The sequence below is a fragment of the Anguilla rostrata genome, chromosome 14, assembly GCF_018555375.3.
Source record: "Anguilla rostrata isolate EN2019 chromosome 14, ASM1855537v3, whole genome shotgun sequence".
In the NCBI taxonomy this organism is placed as follows: domain Eukaryota; kingdom Metazoa; phylum Chordata; class Actinopteri; order Anguilliformes; family Anguillidae; genus Anguilla; species Anguilla rostrata.
Genome location: NC_057946.1, coordinates 22,471,618 through 22,481,830, shown reverse-complemented (window position 1 = coordinate 22,481,830; position 10,213 = coordinate 22,471,618). Strand labels below are relative to the sequence as shown.

At 39.9% G+C, this 10,213-nt stretch overlaps 1 protein-coding gene across 1 annotated transcript in view; it reads right to left on the bottom strand.

Moving 5' to 3' along the window:
• Positions 1 to 3,649: 3,649 nt before the first annotated feature.
• The window catches only part of LOC135240167 (MOB kinase activator 3B), a 29,610-nt gene continuing 23,046 nt past the window's right edge, over positions 3,650 to 10,213 (bottom strand). Inside the window, exons 3-4 of the mRNA XM_064309505.1 lie at positions 9,243 to 9,445; positions 3,650 to 5,127 (exon numbers count right to left, since the gene is read on the bottom strand). Coding sequence (XP_064165575.1) covers positions 5,098 to 5,127; positions 9,243 to 9,445 — 233 coding nt within the window. The 3' untranslated portion in view covers positions 3,650 to 5,097. The remainder of the gene's footprint in view (positions 5,128 to 9,242; positions 9,446 to 10,213) is intronic.

Sequence of the window (10,213 nt, the reverse complement as noted above, 5' to 3'; positions counted from 1 at the left end):
ACATCACTGATACACTACACATGTGAACATTTTGAGTTCTATTTTGTTTCTTTGATTTGGTATGTACGTATTTATACAGTGAATCGGGATGGTCCCTCCCTCTCACAAGAAGTTTGACAATGATATTTTCCCCCAGCACATGTGCTCTTTTTACCTATGAAATATCCTTCATAAAGATATCAATATATTTAATGTAAGGGAGCTTTCTGACGACCCAAGTTACAGTCCATAACTTTGCAAATTCTGCCATCTAGTGGTGGAATAATACAAGCAGTATGTTGCATTGTGAAGCCCATGGAAGTTCCAACGTAAGCAATATTAAGAGCCTTACTGTGGAAAAATGGATGCGCTATCAATCAGGCACATTTAAGTATAAACAAAAACAAAATATATAAACAAACTTAAACTAAATATCAAGACAATGATGTATACTGACATCAGATTAATTAGTGACTATTTATTGCAGAAAGACAAAAACACAAAGATTTATTCATGATGAAATAAAACTTTGACTGCTTCTTTTGAAATGTACAACTGACAAACTTTAAATTCAAATTCAATGTACAACTGACACAAGAGCCTATCTCAATGTTGCATGACCCGAACACTATCATAAAAAAACAACAAAATTACTGCATTAACTCTATACCTCACTAAAGTAAGGGTAATGGATCTGCATGCTTATTATTTATTTATACTTACACTTATGGATCTTACTAGAAACAAGAAACAAGATGTGAAAACCATATTTAAAACAAACACAATAATAGACTCAAAAACATCTTGAGAGAAACATCATTCACATTTTCAGAGTATTATCTAGTTCCTGCATTAAAGCACAGCTGGACGCAGTAAAGACCGTAGAGAGGCAGAGGAGTGGACAGTCACACAGCAGGTCACCACAGAGTCCTGCGAGCCTGTTCAGCCTGGCTCCCTACGGGTTTCTCGGTGTCAGCCCCTCAGAGACTTCCCTGTGCGCCATGACGACGCACACCTCGTACACCCTAAAGGAGGCGAACGCGGCCGCCACCATGCAGGACCCCCCGAGGATGTACCACCAGTTGAAAAAGTCAAAGGAGAAACCCTTCACAATGCTGTAGAGCCCGAAGCACACCAAGGCTACCAGAGACAGGATCTGTACGCAAACGGGCGGTCCGGAGGTCTTCTCTCCCATGGTGCCGAGCAAAAAACTCCCAGCAGCTCCCGGCTGACTCCCCGGAATTCACCTGTCATTCACTTTTCAGTCACATAGTTTAAATATGGCTCCTATTGTTAATGGACTGGCAAAATGTTGAGACACACAGGAGATGGATTGGCGCTACTGGCAAATGGTCCAGGAGTATCATGTGTGGTGCTTTATATAGTGTTGGGTTATAAGGTGAAAATCTTGTGGATAAATGTATTAACCCCTTTAGAGAATAGGTTTTGCAGTTAATCTGAATGAAACATTGCTTAAGCTAATTAAATGCACTAAGTAACTTACACAGTGAGTGTTATCACTCTGTAAGCATGCTTTTAAGTAATCACAGTGAGTTCATTTAGCCCTGGGATTAAAGAGAATGACAGACGTATTTTCATCACCTGCGATATAAGTGACCTTGATGAAGAACATATTTGCAAAATAGTTACTTATAGTTACTTTTGCGGATAGCACAATATGGTATTGCAAAGAGCTTGGACACAAATAAAAATAAGATTTAGATTGGACAGACACCTGCAAAAATAAATTAAACATAGTTAAAAGTGTAGATTTCACCTAGACAGGATTACTTTACAGGAGGCATTAAGCTAGAATGTGCTCAGTCTGAAAAAGGCTTGGTTGTAATAGTTCACCCAAGTCCAACTGAATCTAGACACTGTGTCCAAGTTGTGAAAGTTACATACAACCTGCTGGGATATATAAAAAAACTATTGAATATAAATCCAAGAAAACTATATTGAGGGGCTGCTGGGTGGGTCATCCTATTAATAACATTCTATTGTATATATGGGGCTTTGAAAAATGACTGTTCCAGTGCCAATTGGAACATTGGAGCACTGGCAGATCTATGGAGTGAACAGTAGTGGCTGAGTTCACATTTTTGAGGAGAGTTTATGCTTGTCTGTGCTCTCCTGAACTGAGAAAGGGGGTTGCAGTGGTGAGCTTACAAATGCAATTTTGTGTTCAGAATTGGAAGAAAAATAAATTGCTTTAATGTCGTTCAATTCCTGTCAGACCACATACTGAATTTAAAAATTTGTTTTCATTTACCAAAATAACTGAAGTTTACATTTATCATTTTAATTGTATAACATTTAGTTTTTGCTACATGTAGCAAAACATTATAAAGTATATTAGCATTTTTACGTAGTTTGTTTAGTTTGTAAAATGCAGGTCTGGTATTTCATATGCAGTATTTCTTTCATTTCTGGTTCCAGGTTGTTGTGTTCCAGTGCATGGAACACATTACCTGGATTCGTAAGCTACTCATCATGGAGGAAGCAGACACTTAAGAGCAGGGGGTATTCAGACAAGCATTGTCACAATGATGGATTCTCTACAGACAAGGTGAGACTGCGTGCCCTGTTCTCATCATCAATTTCTTATTTCAAATGAGTTTTTTTTTAGTGAGCAAAGAATGATTGAGGACATGAAACCACAGTCCATACACAGGCTTAACGCAGCCTTCTGCCACATATCAAATTCCGAGCCCCAAATAATATGTGAAACACCTGCTGCAGCTTCTCCAGTGCGGCAGGAGAGAAAGTCCGATAATGTCAGTAATACAGAGCGAGGCAGCCTAACATTCTTACAACAGAAAATGTTTACATTTTCACTCATTTTTAAAGCTTCTACTAATTAGTATGGTGTATATTGACAACAAATATGTTATTGTAGACTTAGAAATATAGTTTATCTTTTGTTTTTTTACATAAATGTCCTCTTAAAACTCAAAATGAACAATCCATTTAACTGCTACAGTTGACATTCTCAGTCAGTATAGTTAGACTATAGTCAGCATCATTCATGAGGAGTAATCATTTTCCCATAATGCTATGGCATTTGGTAGTTCTTGTCCTTATAGGGTGTGAATGCTTGTGGAACACTTGTGCAAGACCTCTATAGCAAACTTCTACCATTCTACTAAAAGGAAATGACTCCAATCCAATTCTGCGGTTAGCTTTCAAGTAGAGCAGTATGGGTGCCAGTTTTTACCTTAACCCATTTGTTACTCATGTACCATAATAAAATACCGTTGTAGTTCAAATTTTCAGACGTCAGCGCCAAATTAACCAGGTGAACATGCTTAAGATATAACACAAGTTCCCTGATTCAGAAGTAAACAGTAAATCAGCAATACCACAAATAGATGTTTAGGCAAGAAAAAATCATTAGGGTCAGCTTGGAGATACCAAAAATAAAAAATAACATTGGGCATAAAAGCTGTTGTGTGTATTGTAATCGTGTTATGCCGATGGGATTTAACAGATGTCTTCAATGTGGCCGTCAATCCTTGTAGGCAATATGCAGTAATGATCAGTTTATCACTGTTGGCGTTACATTCATTGGACTATATCTTATGTTATCCTGTTTTACTGCTTTAGAAAAAAATAACATGCTGATTTCCCCATCAAATTTCCCCACAAAATACACAAGAACAATTATGACTTAAAATAAATCAAGCTACATTTTATTGCTCATTGTAAGGCATACATGGGATCATGAACATGTTTATTTATTGTATGAGAATAGTGAGAATGAAACAACAAAAATATAATTTGTTTGAAAGACAAAATAAAAATTAATGTTAAGTTAATTACATGTTCCAGTTAAAGGGATACAACAACTCTTTGTTACCTTGCAGGACTGAAGCAATGGATCAGATAAATCTGTTGTTTCTCTGTGTCTTCATGCAAATGACAGACCCCTTTGCCTGAAAAGATTGTACATGTGTGAGCATGCCCTTGGCTTGAACTCATCTTTCAGGCTGAGGTGAGGATCCTGGAGCTGAATGTTTGATGTACACATGACAGGAGAGGAGGCAGGAGATCCAACCACTGTAAAAACGAGTTTACATAGGACACTCTATAGAACAGACCAGGCTCTCTCCGGATTTATTTAAAACAAAATTACCGCTGAATGTACTTGTATGCTGGTAAGCACAACTACTATCCTGATCGGTGCAACTCGAAAATGCTGAAAAGCATGGAATTTTAACTATCTTGTTCCTCAGCTGAGTTCCCACAAAGTAGTCTACAGTAGCTGTTCTATAAAGGTCATGTGGAAGTCATCTTACAGTCAATTCTTTTGTTTTTAGACAGTATACAAGAGCTTTTTGTCACACACACTTCCTCTGGTTCAGCACGTTCCACAAGACCAGAAATGGATCCAGTGATTATACGAACACCACTGTTAGACTGTATATACTTTACAGTTATGACCAAACCTTTATTATAAGCCCTGTATCCTTCAGTAATACTCCTATATACTAAAAATGGTTTGTATTTTTCAACTTATAAAAGTATGCTTTGTTTCATAAATTCAAAAGGACAATATCAATTTTGGTCTGAAACACTCAATAATATAGCAAATGATTCACTTTAGGCCAAATATTATGAAATATCCATACTAGTATACCAGGAATAAAGGTAAACAATTTTGTGGAGTTCATGACTTAAAAGAAAAAAGACAATATCAACAGTTGTATCATCCAGAAATCAATATTCAGCGATTAATTTTGTTTTGGAACAACTTCTTCCTGCAACACTTTGTACCAATATGATTTGATTTCACCAGTAGGTGGTGCCATTTCGCTAAATCCTGTAAACCTTAGCCCTGTCCCTCAGTAGCATCTGTTGGATGAGTGTCCTTAACGTGAGGAACATGACCACTGGATTACACTTGTACGTCCAGACGTTGCGGCAGGTTTCCTCCAGGCTGTCAGTCATGAATGATATCATCGAGCGCTACAGTCATTTCTGCCGCGGCTGGCGCGTGTTCCCCATCTCCACTGCAACCATCTGAAAACTGGGCCATGCTCCGAGGTTCTGCCTTTGTTTTCAAAAATGATTTCCTTTGCCCAATAGCAGTCTTACTTACAACTGGCCCACCGCCGCTCAGTGACACATCCGCGATGTCATCTCTTTCTGCAAATGGAAAAGACATGCTACTGAGCATTCCGTGAAGATGAGGCAATAGCATTCAGACCTCAGCTCGCATATGAAACAAATCATAAGGTTGTTATTGTCCTCGTTGTATCAAAGGAACAGGAAAAGGAGTTCAAAAGATTGGCAAATCACAGTTTATTTTGTCAGTGCTGGTGAAAACTAAGACCGGCTGTTTTGTTTATTTGAAGATCTCACATGTAAACACCTGCAATTTTATGACACTGAGTATGTTTACATGCCCAATATTTACAAAAAACACAAACCTTTGACTTCTGGACTGACTGGCCAACAAAATAATTTTTGTTTGTCTATTTGCACTGTCTAAAAACAACAGAGGATATAACATGGAAAGAAAAAATAATAAATAAATATGAGCATAGACAGTGCAGGAATGGGCTCAAAACCCAGAAGGGCCAATACGGCGGCTCACCCTTTTAAAGCTCTATTATACAGCCAATAAAATGTAATTTTGTTATCACTGATGAAAATAATTTGCATTAAATAGAAAAGATTCACACTGTATACGGATTAGACCTCTTCCTCTATATCTGGGTATTGGGTGCATCTAATAGGTTCCAAAAAAGCACCACAATGAAACAAAAACAGTGGCAGGTTAACTTCTCCAGTAGGCTACAATAAACCTGCATTTAAATGTGTTTCTCGACACACCAACGATTGCATTTTTATTAACAGCGCTCGAATCGGTATAAGTTGAGATAGTGATGTTTTTTTAACGTCCGAAGACCGCCAGGCCTGATTCCATTTTAATTTTCTCTCGCTGATGACGTCTTTCATTAACTTCAATTTCGCACCTGTGGTGCCATGAGAAAATGCAAGGAACCTTTGATTGACATATTGATGGCACAAATCAAACAAATGCATGGTGGTAATTTGTTAACTAAAAAGTATCTGGGGCGTGGCAATCCAAACATTTGAAAGCAGTGTTGAAGTCTTTTTAATGTGAACGCACAAGATTTGCCTAGCTGTAGTTTTCGAAGCATGTCAAACGTTTCTAAAACGCAATATATCGAGAGAAAGAATTCGATTCTGACGATATTCATGCATGAGCCATTGCTCTTTACGTGATATGACGGCAGTTTAGACCACACAGGAAAAGCCAGCATTAAACGCTATTTCGACGGATAAGCACCCGGCAACAAGTCGACAAACAATTTAGAACTCTGCCAGAGTATAACTCTCCCATCTGGCTGTGGCAAAAATAACTTGGCGCTGCTTCTCAATCCCAACAAACTCTTTGGATATCAAGCGGGCCGCCTGAAAACATGGCGGGGTGGACGCAACAGTGGGGATGATGTCGACCGCCGTGGCTGCACCGATGTCGATGCTTACATTCAGTAATCAAGGTTAGTTGGCTGTGCTTTTAAAAAGATTGTAGCTAACATAAACGACGCGAAATACCTTTCGTTATCACTTAGAAATGTCCGATATAAAATTGCAGCAAAACCTTCGCATGAAGAATGGGCAACATAACTTTACGTTACATATCAAAACTTCAGTTAATCTGAATAGGAATGCGATCCAGAAAAGTGCTTGCATGTCTGTTATTAGCTAATATTCTCATATTAAACGGTTTAACTAAGGTAGGCTATGTAGCTGCTGGTTCTTCGTTCAGAATGAAATTTAATGAAGAAATAAGCCAGTTCAGGTTAATCTACTCCGATGGAGGGCTTTACGTAAGAGCATTTAATTCATAAAGAGCATTCATTTGTTTTATTAATGGCATATTGGACTGCATGGTTACTTTACTCCAAGTCCTATCACGCAGCATTCTTAAGAAACATATTTGTTGATAAAGCAGGCTAAGTGATCCCACAATGGTACCGTGCAGTACCATCACACTTTCCCACACCCACTACTGGTTACAAAACGATCTGGCAGGGCCTGGATTCCATTTGACCTGTAGGGCAAATTGCTGCACTAAAGAACAAGCTCCACAATTAGATATGCCACTTGAAAGGTCCCTAATATAATCTCATTGGCCCTACTGACAGATACTCTTGCAGAACAGAGAAATGTGAGCCAGGATTAGCAGCACGTTACAGAGCAGCTTGCCTTTGGCAGGCCATAGACACGCTGTGCTCAGCGTCAGCGCGATGCACTGCTGCTCTCTGGGTCGATCGTGATTTCACAGAGCAGCAGGCGCGCCGCTGATCCCTTTCCTTCTGTACCACTGCGCCGAAGCCCCTCGGCTTCATTCCAGTTCTGAGCGTGGTCAGTGGCGCTTCCTGCCCTGGCACCGCGGCCCAGCCTTGCCGCGAATCAATCTTTTGCACAATGGCGTGCCGCGGGGCCAAATCGCTGGAGTAGCCGGGGCCGGTCTGGGCCATCTGCGATGGCAGGCAGGCAGGCAGGCAGCCGTCCCTGCTGTGCGCTGTTGACCAGAATCCGATTGGCTAAGATCCCCCATCTGGATGTTGAGAAGGGCGGGGCCGACAGATGGCCAGCACAGCCACGCTTACTTTCCTCCTGCGCACTCGGCTCTTTTAGGAAATGCGCCGGTTCTGCTTGCTGACATTCAGCCACATATAAAACGCCATTATGAATATCAGTTCTGATTTGGACCTCTAAATCATTTTGAAGATGGGGCTGCTTAGTATTTCACCTAAAATATATTGTTTGAGTGTGCAGAACTTTACCTACTGGGATTTGAATGCACAACCCTCTAAGGAGTTCTGAGCCCTAACTCTGCAGAATCATGTTTGATCAAAACTTATATCAGCAAATAAACTTATGGCAAATTTAAGCTGAGCATGATTTCATTGCATTATTATTACACATGGTAGTAAACCACAAAGCCTTGTGTTTTGCTTACCTACCTTAACTGTCATGAAAAAACAAAATCGTACCTCATTTAACCGGTTGAAAAAAGAACACAAGCAACAACTGTGTGCCCTTTCATCACTGTGGAAAAGTCCTCACTTTTTAAATTTGGCAAAAATATTTGTGTTATCCATGTAATATTGTGCACTGACTAATGATTTTCATGCCCAAATGAAATATGGTATTTCTGATTTGCCTCAACAGAATCCATTAGCCCAAGCTATAATTAGCATGGAACCGTTCATCTGCACTGTGTTCTGTGGCCTAATGACCAATGCTCCCTGTGATTCCTTGCCAGTATGACTGCATCCATTATGGGCCCCAATGTACTGTGTGACTAGGATACCTTTGAATCACCTTGTTAAGATTATGGTTATGGTTAGGGTTATCATACCTATAAAATAATTTATAATTCTAAAGAAGTAGCCTACATTATGTTCACTAACTACTGCTCTTCAAATTTCACACACTTGATTTCTGCATGATGTGACAAGTTAAGCTGTCACGTCCTATGCAACAGCTTACACATGCTCTAGATATTATGTAACTGTATGGTATTTCTATTACTTTATGAGAATTAATGCACACAACATTAAGTGTTATGAGCTAGGGAAGTCACTCACAATTTCACACTGGACTGTTTTTCTTCTTTTTTCCTACTCATGTGGGTGTTGGCATTTTCTAAGCCTGATCATGAGAATTTCTTATGATAATGTGCAGAAAGCATCCTTTGTTTCACTGGGCTGGTTTCCCCCACTGTTGATTGTCTGGTGATTTTCAGTTTACAGTAGGTGTTTGTATTGTCAGGTCATACTGAAGCCTTTGAGATTTCCACATCGGTTGCAGTATTCAGAGACCTTTACAAGGTTCTTTATCATTATTAGCCCTCCAACACATGTTTTTCCAAACACACTGCACTGTAAAAGACTAACAGGGAATCCAAGAATGCTATAATGTCTGAATTTGGTGAAACAGGATAACATACTTTTACTACGGTGGCCAATGAGATCACACAAACAGGCCTTTCCATCAAACACATGCAGCCTATATTACCTCAGCAGTAAGGAATGATATGTGGAGTGTCATCCCTGTGCACGTACGTGAACTCCAGGTGTAACATGACTGCTACATGTCCTTTTTGCGGTACTTCACCGAGATATTATAACTGGTGTCCTAATAAACCTGTAGATTAGGTGTGAGGCAATCAGAAGACTGTTTCAGGAAAAAAAAAAAAAAACAGGCCAGATACTCACCAGTGGCTCTAGCTCTTTGCGGTCTATGAGGTGCAGCTCGGTGCCGAAGTAGTAAAAGTGCTTGTAGCAGGTGTTGACGTGCGCTTCGGCACCCATGAGGATGATGCGGTCGAAGTGGTGGATGTAGACGTGGACGAAGACCCGGAAGAGTCTGCAGAGGATCTTCTTGCAGATCTGGATGAAGTTCTTTGGAAACGGGATCCCTAAGGGGGAGAAGACCACAGACGTGACCGTCAGACTCCGCCCTGTTTTTATTGCTTCACATCACACATTTCATCTGGTACATAGTCGCCTGTCTCCACGCCAGCCCATCCTCTACCTGTCAGGCCTCCCTGCCCTTTTATAGGAGAGGTGACCTGGGTAATGACATCATCTCAAACAGGCCTGGGTCCGTGTTGGCCAGATTACAATGTCTAGATCCGTTTCATCAAAGAGAAGGATTCAAGGGACGAGGCCAGAACATTAGAGTATTCTTGAAGTTCTCTATTTTGTATATTCTGTATTTTTTTCTAAATATGTTCTATTTACAAGCTGCGAATGAATATGAACTGGATGCTCCTTGGACTCTTCTAAGAGTGGAAATCCATCTCTTAATGACAATGCTTCTAAACAAATCTGAGAGAAATATTGACATTCTAGCATTCAAAGTGAGACATGGCTTACTGTCCATTATTTCTATGTCATCACATTAAAATTTATAAGTATATCATATTAGCGTGGTACACAATTAAGGGCCTGATTTACTAAGACCTTACGCAAAACATTTTGGTACACGCAAAACCAATAACACTGCTGCAGAACAAACACCATGATGTTTGTTTTGCACCAGTCGTTTGTTGTCATTACTTGTGCGTGTGTGCTATAAGGTTTTTCACGTGCTAAAGGTCTAAGTAAATCAGGCCCTGAATGTACAGCGTTTATGCACAGATTAATGTAGGCGTCAAAAGTCCCCAAATTTAAGCAGAGCTCAT